This window comes from Equus asinus, chromosome 19, assembly GCF_041296235.1.
Source record: "Equus asinus isolate D_3611 breed Donkey chromosome 19, EquAss-T2T_v2, whole genome shotgun sequence".
NCBI lineage: Eukaryota > Metazoa > Chordata > Mammalia > Perissodactyla > Equidae > Equus > Equus asinus.
In genome coordinates, this window is record NC_091808.1 from 19,183,981 (window position 1) to 19,211,009 (window position 27,029).

The 27,029-nt window shown below is 59.9% G+C and overlaps 2 protein-coding genes across 2 annotated transcripts; one reads left to right on the plus strand and one right to left on the minus strand.

Moving 5' to 3' along the window:
* Window positions 1–108: 108 nt before the first annotated feature.
* Window positions 109–4,988, plus strand: CHPF (chondroitin polymerizing factor). Its single transcript, XM_014856057.3, has 4 exons — window positions 109–703; window positions 1,726–2,299; window positions 2,811–2,990; window positions 3,291–4,988. The coding sequence occupies exons 1-4, from the start codon at window positions 390–392 to the stop codon at window positions 4,548–4,550; spliced, it is 2,328 nt and encodes a 775-aa protein (XP_014711543.3). The 5' UTR covers window positions 109–389; the 3' UTR covers window positions 4,551–4,988.
* Window positions 4,989–5,160: 172 nt separating this feature from the next.
* On the minus strand, window positions 5,161–27,029 carry ASIC4 (acid sensing ion channel subunit family member 4). Its single transcript, XM_014856058.3, has 10 exons — window positions 26,083–27,029; window positions 11,139–11,283; window positions 10,915–11,042; window positions 10,563–10,725; window positions 10,049–10,105; window positions 8,043–8,196; window positions 6,792–6,883; window positions 6,631–6,710; window positions 6,217–6,321; window positions 5,161–6,017 (listed from the first exon to the last, which is right to left on the minus strand). Exons 1-10 carry the CDS (start codon window positions 26,662–26,664, stop codon window positions 5,904–5,906), a joined length of 1,620 nt encoding a protein of 539 aa, XP_014711544.2. The 5' UTR covers window positions 26,665–27,029; the 3' UTR covers window positions 5,161–5,903.

Genomic DNA, 27,029 nt, shown 5'->3' on the forward strand with positions numbered 1-27,029 from the left:
CGTCTCGCTCTCGCTCACCGAGGAGGGGGCACTTCCGGGGGTCCTTCCCCTTTCCCCTCCCCCTTCTCCTCCCTCTCCGGTAGCAGGAGCCGGAGACCCCACCCCGGGGGCGGGGCCCTCGCAGTGACACGTCGGACAGCGGCGGCCGCGGCGGAGGCTCGCGCGCCGGGCGCGGGGACCCTGCGCGGTACCGGGCGGCGGCTGGAGGGGGGTCGGAGCGCGGCGCAGGGGAGTCGACTCGGGCCGCGGGCTCTGCTCGGCGGGGAGGGAGCGGGCCGCCCTCTGGGCCCGGGCCCTCCGGATCCGCCCCCTCCCCGGTCCCGCCCCCTCGGAGCCTTCTCGGGCTGCTCGGGGGCCGCTCCGGGGCCGGGGCCCGCGGTCCGGGCGCCATGCGGGCATCGCTGTTGCTGTCGGTGCTGCGGCCCGCAGGGCCCGTGGCTGTGGGCATCTCCCTGGGCTTCACCCTGAGCCTGCTCAGCGTCACCTGGGTGGAGGAGCCGTGCGGCCCAGGGCCGCCTCAACCCGGAGATTCTGAGCTGCCGCCGCGCGGCAACACCAACGCGGCGCGCCGGCCCAACTCGGTGCAGCCCGGAGCGGAGCGCGAGAGGCCCGGGGCCGGCGCAGGGGCCGGGGAGAACTGGGAGCCGCGTGTCTTGCCCTACCACCCCGCACAGCCGGGCCAGGCCGCCAAAAAGGCCGTCAGGTAGGGATCAGCCCCGCCAGCTCCACCCCCTGGGCACCGGCTGGGACGGCGCGCCGGGGAGGCCGCCAGGGGCCGGGTCAGGCTCCGGAAGGAAGGGGCTGACTGGCCAGGAAGTCTTTGGGTCCCGATAACTTCCGATGGCCCTGCTTCCCTGGGAGCTGTGGAGTCCATCTGAGGCCCTCCTCTGGCCCAGTCCGGGCTTGGGCTGAACTTACCCGACTCTGTGAGAAACCAGCTTGACCCCATGGTCCCCCAAAGATCCTCTTAGCTCCCTGGCTGGGCTGTTGTGTTTAGAGAAATGACTGGTATATAGAGTGGGTGCATAGAGAGAGGGAAAGAGAACTAGGATTTACCTGTGTCTCTTGTTCCTGGGTGGGACACCTCGCGGCGAGATTTAGGGGGAGGGGTGATGTACTCATCCTGTTAGTGCCTCTGCCAAAGAGTTGAAATCATTTCTCCTAAGTAATGCTGAGTTCAAATTGCAGTTCTGCAACTTACCTTCTGCCTTATGGAAGGGAACTTACTGGAACCCCTGAGCCCCAGTTTGCCCCTCCCCCAAACACACCAATACATCTCTATGCCATATATTCTTTTACTCGTGTGATGTATGAGTGGTATAATGGCATATTTATGTAGACATAAGTGTATACATGGTGTGTAGAGTACCCATGTGCCAAGCATTTGTCTAAGTGCTTCAAGTAGATACGATCAACCCCACTTTGCAGAAGAGGGTACTGAGGCTCAGGTAGATTCAATAACTTGCTCAGGGACACCACTGCTAAGTCATGAACAGGGAATCTGACCCACAGTATATCTCGCATATCTGCACGGATATTGCCATCTCCCAGAAGCACTCTGTAGGTAAAGCTTAGATCCTCGTGACCCCTGGGAAAGAGTTGTTCTTGTCCTATTCCGAGGTGAGGAAACAGGCCCAGAGAGGACATGGCCTGCCCGAGCCTGTGTCTGCTGCCTTCTGCCTGCCCTGTTGTCTTTTTGATAACTTTGTGCCATCTTCTCCCCAGGACCCGCTACATCAGCACGGAGCTGGGCATCAGGCAGAGGCTGCTAGTGGCGGTGCTGACCTCACAGGCCACGTTGCCCACGCTGGGTGTGGCCGTGAACCGCACTCTGGGGCACCGGCTAGAGCGTGTGGTGTTCCTGACAGGCTCGCGGGGCCGCCGGGCACCACCGGGCATGGCCGTGGTGACGCTGGGCGAGGAGCGGCCCATTGGGCACCTGCACCTGGCGCTGCGCCACCTGCTGGAGCAGCACGGCGACGACTTTGATTGGTTCTTTCTAGTGCCTGATGCCACCTACACGGAGGCGCACGGACTGGCGCGTCTAGCTGGTCACCTCAGCCTGGCAGCCGCTGCCCACCTCTATCTGGGCCGACCCCAGGACTTCATTGGCGGAGACCCCGCCCCAGGCCGCTACTGCCATGGCGGCTTTGGGGTGCTGCTGTCGCGCACACTGCTGCAGCAGCTGCGCCCCCACCTGGAAGGCTGCCGCAACGACATCGTCAGTGCGCACCCAGATGAGTGGCTGGGACGCTGCATCCTTGATGCCACCGGGGTGGGCTGCACTGGCGATCACCAGGTGGGAAGATAAGCCGCCCCACTGGTACCTCCTCTCTGAGTTTGTGCACTTCCCCCTGAGAGGCAAAGCGGTGGTTGGAGAAATAGGCCTGGGTTTTCCTGCCACTTCTGTCATTTTCTATCCCTATGACCTTGGGTAAATTACTGAATCTCCTGACCTTCAGTATCCTTATCCATACCAATGGAAATCAGTATTGCTCAGAGTTGTTACAAGGATTAGAAAAAATAAGAGCGCCTTGCACATAGTAGGTCTTCAGTGTTTGGCTATTATTATTTTATTTGAGCCTCTGGACAGCTCTGAGACAGGATGCATGCCCATTTCACAGATGAGCTAGCAGAGGCTTACCCAAGGTCACACAAGCTCACAACTGATTGAGGTGGACTTAAATCCACAGATTTCTGACTCCAAGCCCACAACAGGTCATAGGATGGGGAGATGAGACACACTATGAGGTGAGGGAGGCTGTCCCATCTTTTTTCCCATTACGGACCCCTTCCCTTCCTCTCCCCAGGGGGTACACTATAGCTATCTGGAGCTGAGCCCAGGGGAGCCTTTGCAGGAGGGGGACCCTCGTTTCCGCAGCGCCCTGACAGCCCACCCTGTGCGTGACCCTGTGCACATGTACCAGCTGCACAAGGCCTTTGCTCGGGCTGAGCTGGAACGCACATACCAGGAGATCCAGGAGTTGCAGGTACTGTCTGGGCTGGGGGTGGAGGGGGTGCTGAGAGGTCTCAGAGATCCCAAGGAAATAAAACTTAGCCCTAGGATCACAGGACAAACCTGCTTCCCAGTCCCTGTTTGTTTCTACCTTTCCAGAGAAGCCTCTCCAGAACCCTCCCTCCTTTAACTCTTAGGCTGCCTCAACCTGGAGAAGGACAGGTGGGGGCCCTGGGGACCCATCCTGAGTAGCACCTGCTGCCAGCTCAGTCCCCCAGCTGTGTGCGGGACCCCGGGGTCTCTGCCTCACTCATGGTCTGTTTCTCCAACGCAGTGGGAGATCCAGAACACCAGTCGTCTGGCCGCTGATGGGGAGCGGGCGGCCGCCTGGCCCGTGGGCATTCCAGCGCCGTCGCGTCCCGCCTCCCGCTTTGAAGTGCTGCGCTGGGACTATTTCACAGAGCAGCATGCTTTCTCCTGTGCTGACGGTTCGCCCCGCTGCCCGCTGCGTGGGGCTGACCGAGCCGACGTGGCCGACGTTCTGGGGGCAGCCCTGGAGGAGCTCAACCGCCGCTACCGCCCGGCCTTGCGACTCCAGAAGCAGCAGCTGGTTAACGGCTACCGCCGCTTCGACCCTGCCCGGGGAATGGAGTACACGCTGGACTTACAGCTGGAAGCACTGACCCCCCAGGGCGGCCGGCGGCCCCTCACTCGCCGGGTGCAGCTGCTGCGACCGCTGAGCCGCGTGGAGATCTTGCCTGTGCCCTATGTCACTGAGGCCTCACGTCTCACTGTGCTACTGCCTCTGGCTGCGGCCGAGAGTGACCTGGCTTCAGGCTTCCTGGAGGCCTTTGCCACCGCGGCACTGGAACCTGGGGATGCTGCAGCTGCTCTGACCCTGCTGCTACTGTATGAGCCACGACAGGCCCAGCGGGCGGCCCATGCAGATGTCTTCGCGCCCGTCAAGGCCCACGTGGCAGAGCTGGAGCGGCGATTCCCTGGGGCCCGGGTGCCCTGGCTTAGCGTGCAGACAGCCGCGCCCTCACCACTACGCCTCATGGATCTGCTCTCTAAGAAGCACCCTCTGGACACGCTGTTCCTGCTGGCCGGGCCAGACACGGTGCTCACGCCTGACTTCCTGAACCGCTGCCGCATGCACGCCATCTCTGGCTGGCAGGCTTTCTTTCCCATGCACTTCCAGGCCTTCCACCCGGCTGTGGCCCCGCCACAGGGCCCCGGGCCCCCGGAGCTGGGCCGAGACACGGGCCACTTTGATCGCCAGGCAGCCAGTGAGGCCTGTTTTTACAACTCCGACTACGTGGCGGCCCGCGGGCGGCTGGCAGCAGCCTCGGAGCAGGAGGAGGAGCTGCTGGAGAGCATGGACGTGTATGAGCTGTTCCTGCGCTTCTCCAGCCTGCACGTGCTGCGGGCAGTGGAGCCGGCGCTGCTGCAGCGCTACCGGGCCCAGCCGTGCAGCGCGCAGCTCAGCGAGGACCTGTTCCACCGCTGCCGCCAGAGCATGCTCGAGGGCCTCGGCTCCCGCACCCAGCTGGCCATGCTGCTCTTTGAGCAGGAGCAGGGCAACAGCACCTGACCCCACCCTGCGCCTGGACCCTGGCCTGGTGGCACTCCACTCCTCCCCAGCAACCTGGAGCCACCTGCCAGCCTCGCTGGACAGGGCTGGCTGCAGCCTCAGACCCCAGGGCAGCCCACTGACCCCCTCTCTCTAGCTTTGTGGGTCCTTGGGCTCAGGACAAGCCCTGGGGGAGGTGCCCTCCTTCCTGCCCCAAACCCGGTCTCGGGTCTCCCTGCCCCCTTGACGCTGCTGATTCAGGCTGTGGCCTCCGAGTATTTATGCAGTGCAGTCTGCCTGACGCCAGCCCCTCCTCCTAGGGTCAGGCCCTGGGGCTGGGCTGTAGATGAATTGGTGGAGAAGTGGGGAGCTGAGAGAGGAGGGTGGGGCAGCTCCCAGTTTCTCCCTTCTGGACCCCTGATGAAGCCCCCTGCCTTTAATAAACTGGCTGAGTGCGGATTATTGATTCTGAGATTTGAAAGCTAGGCATGGGGGCAGGGAGGGCTGGCGGTGAGGATGGAGGCTCCCTGTCTGGGCTGGGGCCTGGATTTCCTTTGCCTGGGGACCAAGTCAGGCGTATGCCCAGCCCCGCCCCAGCTCCCAGCTTGGTCACACATCCACACAGAGAATTCTTTATGCCTCTTTATTCCCAATTTCGTCAGCACTTTATAAAACCAGACGGGAGAGGGAGAGGCCTGAGAAGGCTCCCCTCCCCACCCCCAAGCTCAGCCAAGGTCTGAAAGGTCAGCCTGCTCCCAGTGGAGGGGATTCTGGGGGTGGGGGCGGGGGCAGGGGGAACTGGGAGCTGGGCCAGGCCTGCTGGGCCACCCACTCCCCCTGCCAAAAGGGGAGCTGGGCCTGGAAGGGGCAGGAAGTAGGCCAAGCCCAGCACTCCGGAGTCCTGGGGGCTTGCCCTCTCCTGCAGACATTCTAGGGCTGGGATCCTGGCTGTCCCTGAATCACCCTCCCCCATAGCCCCACCCACCTTCTACATCTGTATGCCCACCCCCACCCTGTCCTCCCTAAATATATACAAATGTACAGCGGGTTCCACCCCTGCTGGGTGGGCCCCTTCCTCCACCTCCCTCTCTCCTTTCCTCCCCTCCCCTCCACGGGGGCCCATGGTCTGGTCTCCAGCCCTCCCTGGGCACCAGCCCGGGGATGGGGGGTGTGGACAAGAAGGACCCTTGTGCAAGGCAGCTGGCCCCAGGGTCGGTGAGAGCAGGAGCTGAGTCCTCCCTCCCAGTGAGCACCGCCCTCCCCCTCAGCCCTGGGCTGCCCCAGGCGGGTCCCAGGAGCAAGAGGAGTCTATGTTGGGGATCCAGGAGTGGGGGCAGTCCCAGACTTCTGGGTCCTTTCAGACACAGCACCATCCTAGCAAGCGAAGTCTTCAAAGAGGCCTCCTGGGGGGCCGTGCGGGTGGTGGTGGTTGGGGAGCAGGCTGCTGGCTCCCCCACCCTCAGCGCAGCCCCGGCTGGGGCAGGGACTCTGCAGGGCAAAGAGGGATGGGACAGGGAGAGTTCCAGCGGTGCCCTCAAGGCTCACACAGCCAGCCTTTCCTTGTCCCCCCGGGGAGAGGCTCCAGGGGAGCCCAGGAACCTCTCCCGGAGGCTAGTTCAGAAATCCTGGGGGGCATTCAGCCCTGGGAGGAGGCGTCAGCGGCACATTCTACAGGGCTCGTCCTCACCTGCTCCTTCAGCTCCTGCAGCCCCAAGGTGGAGATGCCCCCAGTGGAGGTCCGCAGGGGGGTCTTGGGACGACGCCACACTCGCTTCAGTCGGTCCCAGGACACCTTGGGGTTCAAGGGGGGGATGGCAGTGGGCTCAGAAAGCTTGATAGAGGAGCAGGGCAGTCCTCACCACCATATAGGACTTGCTGCCCGAGCAAACCCCTGCTAGGACTCCCCACCCTCCTCACCCACCCCCTTCTCCTGACTCAGGCCTTCCAGTCGGTCAGGAGACCTCGGCAAAGAACCCTGAGCCTGACTTGCCCACCAGACCAGCCCCACCGGGAAGGTGGCACAGCCCTCTGCTTTTCCCACAGCCCCTCCTCCCCCCTGCCATTCCCCTCTGGGTGGCCCCCACAGGCCCCCACCCCTTGCCTCATAGATGTAGTCAAGGATCTCCAGCAGTGTGAGGATGCTGGCCCCGATGAACAGGCCCATTTGTCCCCCGAGGTCTCCTGGGGAGCATGAGAGCAGGGTCAGAGGGAGCCGGCTGGGCTGATCCACCTCCTGGACTCGGGGCCAGGGCTGGGTCTCACCCAGAAGGGCTGACAGGCCATAGGCTGCTCGCTGCTCCATGGCCTCAGAGGTCAGGGCTTCAAAAAAGACATCTAGGACCAGGAAGTTCTCCCTGCGGAGACAGGAAGCAGGGTGTCCACAAGGGGCCATGTTCCTGAGGAGGTGGCTGGCAGGGACATCCCAGGCCCAGCAGATCCTGATCTGAGACCCCTGTGCTAGGAAGCTGGTGACTACTGTCAGGCTCCCAAAGGCTGTCAAGGGAGGTAGTTCCAGATACATGCTGGCCTCACACTTTGAGGGTTAGCAAAGGGCCCAGGAGAGCAAATAAAACTCCTGGGCCTGCAGGATTCCCTCCTGCTGCTTTCTCTAAAGCAGCAAGTAGTGTTCACTTTCCTTCATCCCTATACCTCTCCAGAACCTTCAGTGGCTCCCTATTGCCCAATGGTCTACTCTAAAATTCCTCTTCCAGACTTTCAAGATTGCCCATGATCTGTCGCACTGTGTCTTTTTATTCAAACGGCTTTCTTATCTGCTTCTCTCCAGACAGCCTCCCTATAGCTCAGGCTGGCCTCTGCATCATCCCGTGTTCTCTAAGTGGGATGCTTCCCCTGTCTCCCCCTCTCCCAGACCCAAACCTGGGGTCCTCAGAGGCCCAGCTCACGCCTCCCCTGCTTTCCCTATCCCACCCCCATTAATCTCTCCTGGGGCCTGAGAATCAGTACCACACCATCAAACACGAACTCATCCATAAATTGTGGCATGAGTTTTGTGTCGTAATCATCTCTGTCCCCACAGGACCCAGCACTAGGCCTGGCCCCCAGAGGATGCTCAGCATTTGTAGATTGGCTGCAGGGTACCAGACCCAAGGCTCAGGGTGGCCCCTCCTGCAGGCCACTTTGTTCCTCTCACATCCCTTTCAGTTCTTCTCCCTCGGCACACACTCAATGTGCATTTCACGGCTCCCAATTTGCTGGGGGCGAAAGACACATAAATAGAGGTTCTAAAACAATAACAGTCAGTGCAATGACAGATATGTGCAAGGTGCTGTGGGAGCGCAGACGAAAGGCGCTTGGACCAAGAAGGGCTCCCTGGAGGTGGAGACACAGGATGTGACTTAGAGGATGGGTAGCAGTTAGAAGAAAAGGATCCTGAAAGGCATTCCTCGCAAAAGACTCTTCATTAACAGAGATGCAGCCCGCTCCCAGTCTCCACCATGCACCAGGCCCGTTGAGGGTGGCCTCCACTGCACACACACACACACACACACATACCGTATGTAGGTCTCGTTGCGGTTGTACTTCCTTGCCAGGTAGCGAGCTGAGCCCCTGTTGGGGATCCTGACCATGGAGATTTCTTTCCCGTAGCGGGTCAGGTTACAGGGGGTAGGGCAGAAACATGGGCCCTCGGAGCCCCCACCCAGGGAGTCTGCAACACAGAAGCATCAACTGCAGAGGGGGTGGTGTGGCTCAGAGGCCCACTGGCTGCACGGAGGAGGCATAGGGCCTGTCCTGCTATCCCTCTGCCTCCAAGCCCCCTGGGGCAGGGAGGTCCTCGTGGCTCAGAAGGAGGGCACAGCCCATCCACCAGAGCTAATCAACCACATGAGGCCTCAAGACAGATAAGGGGCTTGCAAAGGATGCTGGGATGAATGGATGGATGGATAGATGGGTGAATGGATGGATGGATGGAGAGATGGATGAATGCATGGAGAGATGGATGGATGGAGAGATGAATGGATGGATAGATGGAGCAAAACAGACAGAAAGAACAAATGGATAGATGGGATTCGTGTGCTCAACATGCTGCATTTCCTCTGTTCGCCCCTTCAGAGCTACTCTCCACTCTCCTCCACCTTGCTTTGTGCCCAGGAGGCTGATCTCTGCCAAAGGTGTCACCTAGACTCCCTAGTCTTCTGACTTTGGTTGGATGCAACTAATGTGAGGCCCTGGCAGGGTCAGAGGGCAAAGAGGAGAGGAATGCCAGGGCATTTCCTCCCCCGGCTTCCTCACCGCAGGCTGTGGGTTGGCAGGGGCTGCATTCCTCCTTTCATGCCCACAACTCCCATCCATGAGCCTCTTGGACAGCCCCAGATCAATCACTGGGCTCCAGAGGGACTCCCTTCCTTTCTTCCTTCAGGCCTGGGGGAGTAAAGCCTCCCTGAAGTTGTTAGTTCTGTGGAGTCTCGCCAGCCCTTGTGGTTCCCTCATCCCTGCTCACACATCTGGTCCTTCATGAAACCCCTTCTGTCGCCCCTCTGGCTGATGCAGTTGGTGTGGGACAGAGAAGGTCTCGAGGTGATTCTACTGTCCAGAACCTCAACCCATCACCTCTCTCCCTCCCCCTGCTCTGTCATCTGGATTCCTGCCATGCTCTCCTGACCAGTCACCCTGCCTCTAGCCTCACTCCCTGCCTGTCCATTCTCCACATCTGACCAGAGTCGCCTTCCTAAAATCAGCTGGCATTCTTGCCCTGCCTTAAGCCATTGTTGGCTTCCCAGAGCCTCCTCCACCCTTTCCACCCCCTCCCCTGTTCTCTGCCCTCCAGCCACCCTGACCTTTCAGTGCCTGGAACACACATTCTCTCTGGCCACAAGGTGTCCAGCACGTGCTGTTCCCATGGCCTTTTCACCTGGCTGACTCTTCCTGACCCTCAAGCCTTAGCTAATATGTCACTTCCTCCAGGAGTCCTCCCCGCCTTCCCAGGTGGGGCTGCATGCCCCTCCCTGGGGCCTTGTTGGACCCCTGAGGTTCCCCTCCCCAAGAGCTAACATGCTGCAATGTACTGCCCATCCGCAGCCCTGCCAGGCAGCGGGTTTTGCAAGAGCAGTGCTCTCAATCCCACTCTCACTTCCAGCATGAGCACGGGCTGTAAACATCTGTAGAATGAACGAATGAATGAATGACTGAATGGAGTGCAGATCAGGCGAGACCTTGGACAGACGGGGTTTGCCTTACCCATACTGATAGGTAGCCATGCATCTCTCCTCAGACCAAGAGAGAAGTCATTCCACTCTCCCAGAGAGGCAAGCTCATTTGCTGAACCACGAGCAGAAGCCCAGCCCTTCCCTCTCAGTCCTGGGCTCTCTGCAACCCCAACCCTGCTGCCTCCACTTACCCAAGTGTCCTCAGACCCCCAGAGGTATGGGATAAGTCTCACCCTCCAGGAAGAACCCCTCAGGGTGAGCCTGGGAGGAGGGGAGCCAAGGCAGTGAGGAGAAGGGGACAGAGATGGAGAGGAGGGCGATGGAGAGGCGGGGAAGGGAGAGGGCAGCACGGACCCAGTGTGTGGTCAGCACACTCGATGTAGATATTTGGCGGGCAGATGGTCTCATTGCCTGAAAGGAGAGAATATTATTCCTGGAGACTACAGTGCCATCCCCTCTCCCTGACCACGTTCCCAAAGGTGGGCACACACACATGCCCACATGAACTTATACATGCTCATGCATATAAGCATGAAAATATACACATGCATATATGCATGCAAACATATGCACACACATTTGTATGCACGTGTTCAAGCACATGCACACAACCCCCACAAGGACAGATGTACACAAGCACACATATGCATAAATACATATTAACGTGCACACAAACATGCACATGTGCATTCCTGCATGCACATGTGAAAACGTGCCTAAAGTCCCAAACGCATCACATCCGCACTCACAGGGGCACAGACATGCACGCCTTTGTTGTACACATGCACGTGCCCACACACACGAGTGGCGCTCTGCCCCTGGAGGTTCTGGCACCGCAAGGTGGCACGGAGCGGGGCGGGGGGCCCACCTGGCATGTGCACCATCCGGCAGTGGCAGCGCTGAAGCACGGCCTCCTTTTCGCAGCGCAGCCGGCAGGCAGACACACTGTAGGCCGAGTAGCCCTGCAGCTCAGGCTCCCCGAGCCCGCTCTCCACCCGGCAGTTGCCCCAGGGCTGAGGCAGATAGGTCAACTGCAGAGGCGGGCACGATGGGGTCATGCCCAGGAGTCCCACCCGGCCCTCCAGCACCCACAGCCCCAGCAAAGCCCAAGGGTGGGCTGGCGGGCTGTGAGCTGCTGAAGGGCAGGTGTGGTCAGCAGCCCCTCTGAGCCCAAAGGCCTGGCCTCACGCCCAACCCGGGGTCCAGCTGGAGCTGCTCACCCGCTGTTCCTGGCAGGACACGAAGGTCTGGAAGCCTGGGGACACGCCGAAGCCCAGCTGGTGGATGTAGGGCGGCTCCTCCTGGCTGTGGATCTGCACCCGGATGCCGGCCTCAAACGACGTCTCGTCTGCACAGTGGAGATGGGGACCTTTGGAAACCCACCCCAGGCACAGGGCCCAGGCTGGAGCCCCAGGTTGGCCCTGTCCCTTTCCTGCCTGCATACTTGTCTCTCTCCAGATGGGCAGGTACTCTTCCTGCTGGATGTCCAGCATGATCTCCAGGCCGCTGCCCATGCCCCCCGCCCGGCTGGGAAGGGAGCTCTGCGGATCCGCATTGAAAGTGTAACACTTCCCATAGCGAGTATAGACCTGAGGGTGAGAGAGGAGAGGGAGAGAAGGAAGGAGGGGCTGAGACAGCTCCTTTGGCTTAAGGTTCCCTGTCCCCCCAGGGGCCACCAGACTTGCCTGGACACCCCAGCCCCATATCCCAGCAATCAGTCGGCTGCCCAGCCTCTCCCCTGAGCACCATCTTTTCTACTGACATCCTCCCCTAGATGATTAAAAGGCATCTCCAGCTTAACATAGCAGAGCTCTTGACAGCTTCCCAAATCCTGGCCCCCTCCACTCCCCTCCTCTGAGTAGAGGGCCCCACTCTATGCCGAGTTCCACACATCAGAACCCCTGAACTCTCCCTCCCCCCTCACCCCCACATTCCATCCAGCAGCGTCCCAGGCAATCTTACTTCAAACCTGCTTAGAATCCACCCACTTTCCTTCCACCTTGGGTCCCCCTGTCACCATCATTCCTGCCTGGCCATGGCAGTGGGATCCTAACTGGTCCCCCTTTGTCTATCCTCGCCTCTCCTCTCATCAGTCACACAGTAGCCAGAGTCCCCCCTCTAGAGTGCATAGATCTAATTACATCACTTGCCAGCTTCAAGCCCAACAGTGGCTTCCCATTTTTCAGAGAATAAAGCCAAACTCCTAGCCTGAAAGTCTTTGTGTGATGCGACCCTTGCCCGCCTCTCCTGCCACTTCACCCCCAGGTCTCCATGACAGATTTAAACTTACGGAGCGCCTTCCTTCCTCAGGCCCGCGTCCATGCCGTCCCTCTCCTGGAATGCACCCCACCCCACCCCACCCCACCCCCGGCACGGCTAGCCTCAGCTTGTGTCCCTTCTTCAGATGCACACCCGTATACCACACACATCAGTGTCACCCTCCACCCCATCACGTGTTTGCCGGTTTGCTCGAAGTACTTATCAAGACCCGAGATGATCTTGTTTATCTGTTTGTCTCCTTGTTCAGTGTCCACCTTCCCCCCATGAGATTTTATGCTGCACAGGAGCAGTGGGCCTGTCTGGGGTCCTTTCCTGGCGCCTGGCACGCTTTCCGAAGCTGTTGCCGCCGCGCTGAACCAAGCCTGTCTCCCTTTTCCGCTGCGGAGAGTTCTCCGGCATGGACACCAGGTGGCGCTGGCGCCCCGGAGATGGAAGCTGAGGCTCTGGCTGGGGCGCAGCTGGGATCCGGAGTGGCGCAGCGGCTGGGGTGGGGAGGAGGTTGAGAGAGGGGATGCAAGCTCCCCCTCTGCCGGGCTCACCCCGCGGAGACCAGCCCCCGGGTCAAACCCATCACAGTCAGACCCTTCCCTGGGGGCAAGGGGTCGGCGCACTCAATCTCTCTCGCTCGCCCTCCCTCCCCTTTCCTTGGGAACATTTCCATGCTGGTAAACGCTGGGAGAAAAGGCAAAAAGGCAGCGTGGAAGGGAAAAGAGACCCTAAATGCCTAGCTCCAGAGGGAGGGTGTGGACGGGAGAGGGGCTGGGCCCAGGGCAATGGGAGTGAGGAGTTCTAAGCACTGGGGGCCGGGGGACCCTTGTCGTGGGGCAAGGGTAGGTCTCCCGCCCCCACAAGGCCGATCGCCTTGCTGATCCTCCCCTCTCATACAGCTCTTCTATCACCCAACACCCTGCCTCAGGAAAAAAGCAAAAATAGGCGCACACCAAGCGTGGTGCAGTTTACAAAACATGACAACATCTACGATGTCCCACTTCAGCCGCTCAGCAACTCTGATATCAGGTATGCTTAATTCGCTGGATTATTACAGATGAGGAAAACTGCAGCTCAGAGAGGGGATGTGACTTGCCCAAGGTCACACAGCTAGTGAGGCAGAGAGGTGGAACTCATCAAGATGCAAGACTGAAACTGTTCCCACCACCTGTTGCTGGCAGCTGCCCAACCCCCACCCTGGCCTACCCTAACTCCAGCTCATTCCAGCTGGAAGGAGACGGAAGGGTGACTCATTATTCGTCCCCTTTTCTCCTATCCCCCCTTCCCTTCCACTCTACTCCTCTACCTCTTCCTCAGCCTTTGTTGTCCGTGTCTGCTGCCTCTCAGTTCGTCACCTGTCTCTTCCCTCCTCCTGCACCCTCTCTAGCTGGGTTCTGGTCCTTGACCCCATCTGCATCACCCCTGCCCCAACTACCCCCCCACTCCCCCCCACCCCCACCCCCTGCTATGTGTCCATCTCTGGGGCAGGAGCAAGTATGGCTGACGGTTCTGCCCCCGGCACTGAGCTACATTCTACAGATGGGGAAACTGAGGCTTGGACAGGTGGGCTGATTTGCCAAGGTCTCCAAGATCACTGCCTCTCAAACTGTCACGTGTGCACAAAGCACTTGGGCATCTTGTAAAAATGCAGATTCCAATTCAGGAAAACGCTTGTTGGGGGGGCAGGACCAAGATTGTGCATTTCTAACAACCTGCTGGTCCACGGACCACTTTTTGAGTAGAAAGGCCCTCGATGCGGGGGCAAGAGTCCAGCAAGGCAGCCCCACTCTAGACCTGTGCTCTTACAGCCTGTCACTGGGTAGGGGAGAAGCCTGCAGGGGGCCGTGTGCAAGAGTCCTGGGTCCCGGCCATGTGGGAAAGGCAGATGGGGGAATACATAAGTCTTTGCCCCAAATCCCAAAGCACCCACTCTCTTCCTATTTCGGGCCAAGAAGATGCTGGAATCGGCTCTTGCTGACGCAGCCGGTTTTGAGTGTGTGTTCCAGTTGAGAGACTGAGCGAGGAAAGGGGTACATGGGAGGCCCTGGTAGTGAGTGGCTCGCTCGTGCCCCCCAGTGTGTGGCATCACCTCGGCTGACCCTGGCTGCCTGGCACCGTCACGGTCTCTCCACAGCTCAGCCTCACCCAGGGGATCGTGGACTCCCTAAGGCTGAGAGCCCATTTTACCATCTTGGCATCCCCCAGAGCCCAGCACAATTTGCAGAAGGAGGTGTGAGGTGGACAGAAGGCTGCAAGGTGAACACGATCAACCATCCCTACTTTGTACCAAGTCCTGTGCTAGACAGTTTTGATCTATTTTCACCTTTGAGCCTCCAAGAAAAGCACATGAGATAAGTATTGTTGCCCCCGTTTAACAATGAGGAAGCTCAGAGAGGGAAAGCGACTTGGCTAAGGACACACAGCACATAAATGACAGCAGAGATTCAAACAGCTCCGAGCCCGATGCCAAAGCAGAGTTGGTGCTTATAAAACACCTGGTGGGTATTCAGTGGATAAATGACTCTGGTAGGCTCCTGACCCTGGGTGGGGCTGGGGCAGCCTACCCACCTGACACCTCCAAAGTTTACACACGGACGCATGCTGCATGGCATTGAGCCCAGCCCTGTGCAGGGCAGAGCCAACAGAGAAGGTTGTGGCTCCAATGGCTTCGGAGGGGGTGCTTACATGGCACCCTGCCCTTGAGGTGGTTATGCAGAGTGGGAATGACACAGGGAGATGGGTGGAGGTATACTGGGTCTGATGGATATGCTCCGCAGGGGATGGTCAGGTGACACTGGCAGGGCCAGGCCACCTGCATGGCCTGGGTCAGGCCCCACTGCTGGGCAGCGCAGAGCGTTGCCCCGGAGACGGTCCCAGGGCCAGGCAGGCAGTGGCGGGTGGAGCCACCAGCTCCTAAGTGGCAGAACTCTAGTGGCAGCACAGCCCACAGCCTCTTCCATGGAGACGGCACGGCCGCTCAGCCGCAAGGTCCCCCTGGCTGTCCACTGCTCTCTCCCCACGGACTGGCCTGGAAGGAGGGTGTGTGTACAGGAGTTGAGAGCCCAGGGCCCAGCCATGGAGAACGGCAGGTCCTGGGCCAGGATGTGCCCTGATGGGCTGAGGGTCTATCTCCTGATCATCTTCCACTGGCGCTGAGCGTCTGGACCCTGTCCACATCTCAGCCCCCACTTCCTCCTTCGGTCTGACCCTCCCTCTTTGCTCTCTGCCTTAGCTTCCAGGCCCACTCTCCTGGCCCCAGGCTGAGGACATGGCCTCCCAGATCCCTTCGGACCTTGGCTGAATGCAGACCCTTAGACCCTTCCTTCTGGCTGGCCCTCTGCCTGTCCCTCTCGGACCACCTCTCCTTTAGGGTTGGCCTGGAGCCCACCCTGGGTCTGTCCCCTGATCTCAGTCTGCCCTCAAGTCCCTCTCTATCCTCCTGGCCTGTCCGTCCTCAGCATCTGATCCCTTGTCCTCCGTTGGCCTGTCCATCCCGCTGGCCTCTGTCTTTCTCTCTTCTTGGCCTGGCTGCCCCCCGGGCTCTCTGTTCCTTTGCCCTCTGCATCTCTATTCTGTTGGCTTTCCTCTCTGTCCATCCCTTAGTCTAGTGGGCTAGTCTCTCTTGTCTTCCTCCTAGATTTTCCCTGGGTCAGAGGCCCCCTTGACCCAGGGCCCCCTCCCCAGGTGCCCTCCCCTCCTCCTCCCACCCCCTCCTCCCGCTCTGCCCCAGTCAGTGAGAGAGATCTGGACAGAGCTCGCTCCTGTCAGTCCCTTGAGTTCCATCTGTCCACAGCTCCCATTTCCCCCGGAAAGCTCTCCTTGGCTGGCTTGCTTGCATTCTCCCTCCCACCCCCCACCCCCGCCCCCTCATCCTCCCTGCAGTCACGGAACCCACGGGGTTAACAGGCAATTAGCAGGGCCAGGACTCAGAGCGGCGGGGAGAGGGCCCGTGCCTCCAGGAGATAAGCAGCAGCCAGAGCAGCGGAGGCTGGGCTAATCCCGGGCTAATCTGCAGGCCAGGCTTTATCTCCGCCGCCTTCTGGGCACCTGCCTCTGCCAAGGCCCTGGCACCCCCACCTCACTTGTCCATGGTGCTTCATCCCCCCAAATTCCATCAGCTCTCCCCTGCTGCAGTCCAGCCCCAGGCCTCTCATTTAGCCCCTGGAATGAACTCCCCTTAACCCTGCAGTGTCCCAGGGTCCAGAGTGGAAGGGGGTGCGTCTTCAGCCGCCCTGGACTGTGACTAGCACCCCGGGGTCGGACAGCACCTGGGCCACGGCTTTACTCAGGGGTGGCCCAAGCATCAGGCTCAAAGCCTTGTCCTTCTCTACTCTCACCAGGGGCAGAGGAAGGAAGATAGCCCTGGACTCAGAACGCCTGGGGTGTCTGTGCTGGCCGACCTTGGAGGTCACTGAGTCCAAACTCTCATTGTACAGAGGCCGAAACAGAAGCCTAGAGATGGCAGGCACATATCCAAGGCCCACAGAAAAAACAGAGAAATTCAGAACCAGAACCCGCTCCGCCACCGGCCCCAGCACTCTCCGCTGACCCCAGTGACCCCTGGTTGTCAGTAGACCCTGGTCCCACGCCAGCTCCACCACTGACAGCCTGCACAACCTTGGTTAGGAACGTGATCTATGAATTCTCTGAACCTCAGTTGCCTCATCTGTCAAGTGGGGATAGAAATTCCTGCCTGACTAATTTCACAGGGTGGTTGCAAGTCTCAAAAGCGAGGAAGTGTGTGAAAGGCATTTGCAAAGTGAAATCGTACCCACGAGGCATCAATATCAGTGGTAAGAGTGTTGCAGAGACGCAGAGACCAATAAGAACCCAGCTGGGGCCGAGACCGACCATCGAATGCGGTGCTGGAAATGGATCCACGTAAGCTTCATGACGTGGGGACAGGGACACATATTCTAGAGCCTGACGGAACAGGGATCAAATCCTGGCTCTGCCACCAATCTTGGGAGTGTGATTTAAGCTCTCTGAGCCTTGGATTGCTTATCTGTAAAGGGGAGTGGTAATTCCTCCTCCGAAGGGTAGTCCTGAGGATTAGAGATAAGTTTGGAGCGATGCGTGGTAGGTGCTCCAGAAAGGAGAAAGGAGAGAGCCCATCTAGGGAGGGAGCTTCCTGCCCAGATGGAGCCTCCCTGGGCCCCCTGCGAAAGGCTCTCGCAGCAATGTCGGGGAGACCGCGCTTCTTAGAGGACTGGGCTCTGCCGCGTGAAACCCCCAGCTCGGAAATAGGCTCTCCTACCGGGCAGGACGCAGCCCCGAGCGAACAGGCCTGCAGCCCAACCTAGTTCGCATCTGGGCCCTGCCCTTACTGTCTGTGAGTTTCAGATTCAGTCACCTAACCTCTCTGGTCCTCCATTTTTCATCTGTAAAATGGGAATAATAATAGGCACCCTTCAGAGGTGAGGAAATGGATGAGGAAAGAGGGAATGTACATCAAAAATAGCAACATCTAACATTTCCTTAGTGCTTACTCTGTGCCAAGCCAGATCCTAAGTGCTTTATATAAGTTAACTCCTCAACCCTCACAAAGACCCTATACCGGAGGTCTCTTATCATCTCCATTTTACAGACAGGGTAATGGAGGCCCAGAGAGGGTAAGGAACCTGCCAGGTCACACAGCATGGCAGAGCAGGGGGCCAGGCAGTCTGGCGCCAGACTCCGAGCCACTGTGTGAGGCACACCTGGCACACGGACAAATGGCAGGTGTTTAAGAAATGGTGGGTGTTAAAGCACACTTACTTGTCCAATACTATTCCTTGAGCCTGTACAATGTGCTTCCTGCTGGGGATGATTCCAAGAACAGAAGAGACAGTCTCTGCCCTGAAGGAGTTTGCTGTCTGGCAGCAGAGCTATTCATTCATTCACTCAAAACATGTTTATCAAGCATCTATACGATGCGCACATACAGCAGCAGGGAACAAACCCCACAAAACCAACAATCACTGGTATAGGCAGATTATTACTAGTTGTGATTGGTGCTATGATGGGGGGACCCGGGCAAGTCCTCTGTGAGCAGAACGGGGGTTCCACTTGGTTTGGAGAGTAAAGCTTCCCAGAACGAACCCCCTCAAGCACCCAGGAAGGCATCACATGTGCCTCAGTCAAGACAGTGGGAGAATACCCAACCCCCAAGCAGGCCTTGCCCCCCCCTCCCCTACCGCAGGGTCAACACGGCCCCCAGCCCCACCCCCACAGCCGCCCAAACGCTTTTCAGGGCGACTTCCTCCCCAAGGCAGAAAGGCTTGTGGGTCCAGGAGGAAATGGGCAAATGGACGCAGGGTTGGTTCAAATGTAAATATGCGAGCCATGGTGGGAGGGCGGTAGGAGACGGTCTTGGCCGTGTGAGTCCAGGCTGAGGCTGAGCCCGGAGCCGGTGAGAGCTGGAGGCCGCAGACGAACGCGGTGGTTCCAGGGGCGCGCCGCGTTTCCACCGGAGGGAGAGCGCAGGGCCTCCAGGACGCAGGTGAGCAGCCACACCTGTTCCCAGGTAGCGACTATCTAAGCCTTAAACCCTAGAAAGTCAGTTTTCCAGGCGGGAATATATATTTTTTTGTAACGAAGCCCTTCCCTGACTTTCCCGCCGCCCTCGATGCAAAGTTATTTGTTAAGAGTTTTGCGTACACAGTGGAGCACGCACCCACGGCCGGGCGGGAGTTCAGGAGCCGAGACGGAGAAGTGGCGGGGGTCGCATGGCCGGGTGGGTGGGTGCGCGCCCGCTGCCGGCCCCATGCCCCCCAGCCCGCACACGCACCCTGGCATCCAGCCCGGGCCACCCGCACCCAGAGGGCCGCACCCAGCGCCTGGCGCTCCTCTCCGACCCCCTCCTCCCTCCTGCGGGGCAGGCATCCATCACGGCGCCCGAGCGCCCTCCCTCCCGTCTCCTCCGGGCTCCTCCGCTCTCCTCCCTGGGTTTGCCTCATTTGCATTCCCCCGGCTCCCCGTTCCTCGGCAAAGTGACCTCCGCACACAGCAGCGCCAGAGGCTTCCACCGCGGAGGGAGACACCGCCTCCCGCCGCGGCCGGGGAGGGGCGAGGGGGCGCGAGCCCGGACCGCGGGGCGCGGGGCCGGGGAGACTGCTGCAGAGCCGGGGCGGCCGGGGCGGCCGGCGCGCCCGGGAGCGGCGGGAAAGGCTGGGGCCGAGGGGCGCGAAGGGGCTCAGATGGGATTTGAACCCGCGACCTCGGATCCTCAGCGGGCGGGAGTGGGGCGTGGAGGTCAGCACAGGCCCGCGAAGCTGCGCCTCAGAAACGGAACCCCTTCTTGGAGCTGGGGGCTTCCCAACACCCCTTTCCCTCTCCCCGCATCCCCACTGGAGAGGGGCCAGCCGTCCCGGGCAGTCTCCCAGGGGTCCCTAGCCCTCCCGGGGGCCTGCCCAGCCCCCGTCCCCGCTCCCCTGGCCCGCCGAGCCGCCGCCCCTCCCCCCGCTTGGTATTTACACCTTTCACACATTTGTAAGCTATTATCCTGTCCACGCTTAGTCACCGCTGAGCCAAGCGCCACGGATTTAGCTCCTTTAATCTTTCCTCCTAAATCAATCCTCCATTTCCCCTTAATCATCCCGTGGCTCCTCTCTGAACTCTCTCGCTGCTGCCTCGGCTGCAGCAGCCTATGCCTGTCTCTCTGGAACTGCTCCCCCTCCAACCCCAAACGGTGTCCCAAGGGCATGGTGAACATTTTGGGGGAGGGGGGTTGGATTTCCTGCGCCGCCAGCCCCAGCCTGGGAGCCAGGGGAAGAAGTGCAGACACACCCTCCGCCTTCTGGACAACATACAGTACTCTGAACTCTCCCATCTCCACCCTCGAGGTCTGTCCTCCTCCTGCCTTCCCACCCCCGTTCATCTGGGATGGTTCCGAGACCCTGAGCCTCCACCATTGTTGGCCCCCAAAAAGCAACCTCAACCTCAGGCCTCCTGTCCGGGTTCTGGCTGTACCCACCCCCTCTGTCCAGCTGCTCTAAGGAGGTGGCGTTGCCGGCAGAGCCAGGAAGGGCAGGGAAGCACCGGTACTCACCAGCCTGAGGCTGCCCTGCCTCCCCTCCTCCAGGGTGGCTGTCCATCTCTCCTTGACCACCCTCAGTCTCCACCTGGCATTCACTCCCTCCCCTTCCCCCAGTGGGACCTAGTGACTGGGGCGCCTCAACCTGAGCCGCCCTGAGGCTCCCCACTCCTAGTGCTCCTGCCCTCCAGACCCCCATTCCTGACGCTTTGTGCTCCCCAGCCTGGGCCTGGCAGAGGCAGCCCTGTCACCAGCCATGAGAGGCAGCAGGTTCCTCCTGGGAAGCAGAAGGGCAGGGGTGGGGTCCAGGAAGGAGCTCCAGTAGGGGGAGAGAGGGAGGCTAGGCCGGGAGGGGGATGTGGGGGCCATTTCTTCAAATGCTAATCAGCGTCTTCCGGCAGTGCCAGAGAAGCTGCGCTGATAATGAGCCCAGCTCGGGGTTGATTCCTGATTAATGAAGAGGCCACAGGGCTGCTGAGTGGGGCCGGGTGGGGCACATCCCTCATGGCCCCCGCTACTGCCCTTGTAGGCTGGCCCTCTGTAGCAATAACAGCCCCTGCCTTGGCTGCTGGGCCACACCACTCAAATCCCCCAGCCCAGACTCCCCTGGCCAAGGGGAAGTGGGCTGACTGACAGCGCCCCCTCCAGGAGGGCCTGAGGGACAGCAGCCAGTGGCAAGGTGGAGGTAGGGAGGGCAAGTACATTGGGTTCTGCAATCTGTGCGTGGTAGGTAGCTCTAGGAGTATTGTCTTTAAATCAGGAAAATTTTTATTAAAATAATCAAGACTTGGGGCTCCTCTGGACAAACTGGAAGACCCACCAACACCGGCATCCCTGACCATAGCGTAACAGGAAGCTGGGGCTGAGGAGCAGCTGTTTCCTTCAAGGATAAGTGATCTTCAGTTCTCCTCAGACCCCACCCTTCTCTGTTGTGCTCCCTCCCCAACCTGACCTGCCTGGCTCCTGCAGGCAGGACGAGCCCTGAACTAGATGTTGAACTAGATGTTCTCAAGGTTCATGTCTCAGGAGAAGATGGGACCAGAGGGGACAGAGGACTGGACAGGAGGTGAGGGTCAGAGGTGGGCTTGTCTGGTAGGTAAGAGGCCTGGACCAACCTCAGTGGAAACCCCCTCCCTTCCTGAGTCAAGGGGGCAAGGGGCAGCCCTCAGGCACTTGGGATGTGCATGGAGTAGCCCCCCCACAACCAAGGAGGGAGCACAGAAACCATCAGTACTGGCCTGACCACCCCAAGGAGGGGAACAGACTCAGGAGGAAGCTTGGATGGAAGGAGCCTCGAATTGGGGGCCGGGGAGCCAGTGAGTGAAGGAGGGCTTGCATCTTGCTCCCCTGGCCTCAGAGCTGTCCTGGATGGCAGCTGGGGTGGGGCTGGGAGAGGAGGGAGGAGGGCAGCAGGGAGGACTGCCCAGCTGGAAGAGGCCTTGTCTAATTGTGCCTGATTAGTAGAAAGGAAGAGAACAGGGCGAGTGATTAATAGTCATGGCAGTCACCAGCGTGTGGGGAAGGCGGGCTGGGAGGGGGAGGGAGGCGGAGAGCCGAGAGGGGATGGAGACAGTGAAGCAGCCACAGGTCCCTGTCACCTGCCCCTCCAGGGGCTGCCTGGACCCCTGAGGACCCCACAGGAGGGGGTGGGTCCTACCCCTGCCTCCCCAAGGATTTTCCACCTCCTGCATGTCTCAAATTTCCAGACAATGGAATGGAGAAGACCAAGGTCATGTCCTGCACCTGGGAAGACAGGTGTTTCTACTCACGTGGTGTTTCCAGACACCTCGATGTCCCCGGACACAGGCCCTACCCTCAGCTCAGCCTGGGACCTCAGTCCGGAGAGTAGATGGCCAGACTTCCAAACACAGCCGACAGCCATCACCTTGCATCCCCTAATCCCAGTTGTAATTCCTAGCCCTGCACAATCTGGTGGGCTGAACCTCGTTCCTGGGACCCCCTAGAATTGCGCTGTCCAATATGGCAGCTACTAGCCACATAAAGCTATTGGAATTGAAAATTCACCTTCTCTGTCACGCTAATCCTGTTTCAGATGCTCAGGAGCCAGCGTGGCTAGTGACCACCATGTTGGACAGTGCAGACAGAGAACATTTCCATCATCACAGAATGTTCTGTGGAACAGCACTGATCTTGTGTGTGTGTGCACACTCCTGCACATATGCACAGTGCGGGAATATCTGGGAGGGTTTGATGGCATGCGAATGCCATATTAAGTTAGGGGAGGGTGTGGTCCTGAGGGTGGAGAGAGTGGAAGGCTGGGTGATGGAGAGCAAGGGTGAAGTGAGAATGCCAGTGCATGGGTCAGAAAACAGCAGGTGCTGCTGGAAACGGTCAGGTTAAAGAGAGCCAAGAGTTGGGGTGATGGCATTTACAACAGCTGATACTTCCAGAGTGCACACTATGTGCGTGCCAGGCAGCGTGCTAAGCTCTTCACAGCCATCTCTTTAATCCTCACAACCACCCGAATTTTTGAGGTTCTAATATTCTATTTAACGAATTCAGAAACTGACACAGAAGCTTTTTGACTTCTCCAAGGCCACGCGGCTTAAAGGGTAGAGCCAAGGTTTTATTCTAGACGGTCTGGCTCCAGAACCCACACACTTCCACCACCATCCAGTCCCCAGCCAAGAGGAGATGCTGAGTTTTGGAGCCACCCTTGCATTTTACAGCTCATGAAATGAAGCCTAGGGAGAAAGAGTGATTTCTGCCTTCGAGTAAGTGGGCAGGCTGAGAGCAAGCCGCAGTGGGGAAAGTAGAGACGGAGCTTGGCGCACTGGGGTGGGGGGAGCGGATGGTGGTGGGAATCGGCCAGAAAGGGGGAGAACGTACAGGTGGTGGTGAGAGTAGGAGGTGGAGGTGGGGGTGGGTTGGTGTGAGACCGAGTGAGGCGGGGGAAGGAGAAGAGGAGAAGAGCTGGGGTGAGCAGGGTAGGGGGGGAGCCTGGGTGGAGAGGTGAGAGCACCCACCACCACCCAGGAGCCCTCGACTCCCCCGTCCCTCTGTCCTCTCCACGCCTCGCCAGACTGCCTCATCGCTGAGCCTTCCCAGCCCTTTCCAGCCTAGAGTGGCCTCTCTCTCTAACCTCAGGCTCGGTCTCTACACGCACCTCCTTTGGCAGTTCATCCTGGCACCTCATGACACCGTTGCAGGGCTGGTTAACTCCTGCATGGTTGGTTAAGCTTTTGAGTGTCCCCCTGTCTTCTCTGCCACCAGACTATAGGCTGCTTGAGGACAGGGACGGGGGCCGAGGGCTTTCCTTCTCTGTTCTCCCCCACAGCACCTGGCAGGGAGCCTGGCACACAGTAGGCGCTCAGAACTCCATGTTGAGTGAGTGAGTGAATGGCTGGGAGGAGGGGAGGGGATATTGGGGAGCGTGGGGGTGAGAGCAATTGCAGTGGTAACAGAAGCAAGAGCAGCAGCTTAGGGGACTGGGGGAGGGTGCATTACCCGGAATAAAAATAGGCTGGAAAATGTGACATTTATTAACTTGGATTCCGGAGGAAAGGTCACAGTAGAGTGGGGAGTGGGAAGGAAGAAACAGGGAAATCAACAGAAAACATGTAACAGCCCCTTACCCAAAGCCTGTCGCTGTCACTGGCCAGCTCACCACCCCCACCCTGGCAGGTTCCCCACCAACTGGTCCCTGTACCCATCTCCCCGCCATGGATCCCAAATCCCCATCATGGGCTCCATGCTCTCACCACAGAGTCTGTTACGGACCTCCTGTCCTCATCAGAGACCCTGTGTCTTTGTCTCCATTCCCCTTCTCCAATCTTGCCCCCACCACGCACCCACATCTTCCCCATTGCCATGGATCCTGGGCTCCCATCTCAGCCCCTAACCCTAGCTCCTAGTGCATTTGCAGCAGACTCAGCCCTAGAATGCTGGGTCCAGGGAGAGTTACACTCAGCAGACGGGGGATGAGGTGTGGGGTCTAAGCTGGGTGGGGGTCGGGGGGCAGGATCTGAAGGGGAATTCCTGTCCCCCGATGCTTGCTCTGCTCCTCTGCCCGTCACTGTCCTGCCACAGCCCCAGAGCTGAGGCCCATAAACATCAACTACCCTCCTCTCTCCAGCCCCAGGGTCCAAAAGGGCCTGTGGGATCCGCCCTCACCCCTGCCTGGCCACCCTCTGGTCCAGACGGACTGGCCAGCCTTGACCAGGGGACTCTCTGCTCCCATATCCACTGGTCACCTCCCCTTTCCTGGAGGCCAGGCAGAAAACCCTTGTCCCCCTGACCTTGCTTCCTCGCCCCTCCATCTCTTCCTCCCCCTTCACTCCCACTGGGGTTTCATGACTCTTCCCCTTTCCTTTCCACCCCCAGCCGGGGCCTGGGACACAAATTCCCACCGGGACACAAAGCCTCCATTGATTTCTCCCCCAACAGCACTTGCTAAGACTGGACTTTGTCCCCCCCAACTCAGAGGGGTGAAGCTGCCGCAGAGAGGAGCCCCACGGATCCGAGAGGCCACACTCACACTCTGTGCCCCACCTCCTCCTCGGGGACCCTCAGCCCTGGCTTTCCGACTGGTGATTTTTCCCAGAAGGGGGGTGTGCAGCTGGAGGATAGGCCAGCACCTCCCGACTCCTCTCCCAGTACAACTCTCTCCCTCCTGCCCTTTCCTCCATTTCTACCCAACTCCCCCCACCCAATGGCAGGAGGACCCAGAGGCTGCAGTGATGGTGGTGGCCAGGAACTGAGTGGAAGCATGATTCCTGGTGACACTGAGGCAGGGAGTGAATGAGAACCTGCACAGGGGGTGGCTGGGCCATGAGGAGGGAAGTCCCCCATCTCTGGGGTTGGCCGCTGGAGTGGGCTACATGTTGACACCATGTATTCGTGTATGCACCGGGCAGTGGTAACAAGGATGAAAATGCACACGTCCACAATGCTGGGAGTAAGCTGGGGACTGGGGACAGGCGTCTCAGCACCAGGAATAATAGATACCCTGTGGCTGTGGAGCACTGTCAGACAGACAGACAGCAGACAAGACACACCCCCAGCACTCACACACCTGACTGTGGGAGGTGTGCACGGAAGGGCAGCCCAAGCCGACACTCCACTCTCAGTGAAAGTATGTGTGTTTGTGTTCACACGTGTGTGAGAGATGGCGCCAGCAGTCCCCGCATGGGGAGCACGGGTTGAACTAGATGGGGGGGGGATCACAAGAGGGGATGGCACCCACAGTGTGACCCTGTCCTCGGCAGCTAAGTAAGAGCTGGGATGTGGGCACAGAGATGAGTAGATGTCTGGGTGTGTGGGTGTGCAGGTGTGCACATGAGTGTAGTGACAGGGATACAGAGTGTGTGAGTGTGCAGGAAACTGTCCCCGAGCAGTAGGGGTGTGTGTGTGTGTGTGTGCTGGGCAGCAGTGAGGGTGAGCCGTGCACTTGAATGAATGAGTGATTCTCAGTGTAAGCCAGAGCCGCGCAAGGGAGCAGCCAGCACCAGGAGAGGGAGGGAGGGCTGGGAAGCGGGAGAAGCCGGAGGGGCAGCATGAAAGAGGGATGTGTGAGGGAGTCTGTGAAAGGGGGTGTGTGTGAGAGACACAGAGACAGAGGAGACACTGGCACCCAGTGTACACGAAGATCGTCTCTATCCAGCCTGCCGGTCGGGCCAGCTCCCCAAGAGGCAGCCCTGAGCCTCTCCCTTGCTGGAGCCCCCCAAACCCCCTCCATCACCCTCATTTGGTGGGGAGAAGAGCCCAGTAGCCACAGAAGAAAAAGGGAGCAAGAGAAAAGTGGGGGTCGGTTGGTTTGTCCCTGGCATGGGGCATCCCTTCCCTGTAAGCTGACCAGCTTCAGGGCCGGGGCCCACTCCAGGCCCCCCGGCCCCAGACCTGGGCACTGCAGCAGCAGAGCAGCAGCGCCAAGAAGCGGAGCAGCGGCAGCGCCCGGGTAAGCCCCTGTGAGCGTCCCTTGCTCCACGCCCGGGAAGCCAGAGGGAAACACCGGGCTGCGGGGAGACACGAGGCCAGCCTCTGGTGGCGGAAGGAAGGGAAGCCCTGTTGAGGATGCCCCCGTGCACCCCACCCCCTGCCAGCCTCTGGCCACCCCAGGCCAGGCAGGCCAGCTGGCAGGACTCACCACGGAGAAGTTGCTGGCGGAGCAGTGGTGCCCACTGAAGTTGCAGCTCTTGAGCATGTCGGCAAGCTGGTGGCCAGTGCGGTTGAGGATGTCTACCATGTCTGGCTCCGGGTAGCGCAGGCCGGCGGCACGGTGCCCGTCCCGGTCTTTGGGGGGCAGCCCTGTCAGATTGGCCAGGTGGAAGATGTCGGCGTCGCTGAGTGCCGAATGCCGGAAACGGTTGATGTTGCAGAGGGTGACAGCCGGGAAGCCCGCCACGGGGGCTGGGGCAGCAGGGTCCATTGCCACCAGGTGAGGCCGGGTCAGGTAGCCCCGGGCCAGGCCGGCCGCCTGGTACAGGAAGGCAGCCAGCGAGGTGAGTAGGGCCAGTGCCCACAGGGTTCTGCGCAGTCCGTGGGGGCCTGGGCCACAGGCCCGGCCCAGCCCGTGCAGAGTGCTGGTGCTGGCAAAGGTGGCCAGGTCCCGGGGGGCTGCTGCCCCCCGTGCAGCCCCCAGGAGGCTCTGCTCATCCCCTGCCTCCTTCTCCTTGGGTTTCGCATCCTCCTCTGCAAATTTGATTTTGCACACAATCTCGATCGGCATCTGTCCCCGGCTGCTGGGACTGGCCAGAGCCTCCCTGCCCCTGTCCCTCCCTGGCCAGCAGCCCCTGGTGCCCTCCGGAGTGGCGGTGGTGGCAGCGGCTGCTCTTCTAAACTCAGGGCAAGCGGGAGGAGGACAGGGACAGGGTGGGGGCCTGAGGTGGGGGAGTCACTCCCACTCCCAGCAGCCCCGCAGCCCTGGTGCTGCCTCTGCCGCTGCTGCCTCTGCTGCCGCTTGTCTCTCTCCTCGATCGTCTCCTTGTGGCTTCCCTTATCAGCACCAGCACAGCTGTCAGCCCCTGCGTGTGTCCCTGCGAGCGAGCGAGTGAGCGAGGGAGCGAGCACTGCTCCGCCACGCCGCGCAGCCCC

Excerpts from the sequence above, each read along its gene's own strand:
- ASIC4 (XM_014856058.3), bottom strand. The coding sequence starts at position 26,664 with ATGCCGATCGAGATTGTGTGCAAAATCAAATTTGCAGAGGAGGATGCG. Across the intron at positions 10,726-10,914 it reads TGTCCTGCCAGGAACAGCGG|TTGACCTATCTGCCTCAGCC; the intron begins GTGAGCAGCTCC and ends CCGCCTCTGCAG. Across the intron at positions 8,197-10,048 it reads GTGTGCTGACCACACACTGG|ACTCCCTGGGTGGGGGCTCC; the intron begins GTCCGTGCTGCC and ends TCTGTGTTGCAG.
- CHPF (XM_014856057.3), top strand. The coding sequence starts at position 390 with ATGCGGGCATCGCTGTTGCTGTCGGTGCTGCGGCCCGCAGGGCCCGTG. Across the intron at positions 2,300-2,810 it reads GCTGCACTGGCGATCACCAG|GGGGTACACTATAGCTATCT; the intron begins GTGGGAAGATAA and ends TCCTCTCCCCAG. Across the intron at positions 2,991-3,290 it reads AGGAGATCCAGGAGTTGCAG|TGGGAGATCCAGAACACCAG; the intron begins GTACTGTCTGGG and ends TCTCCAACGCAG.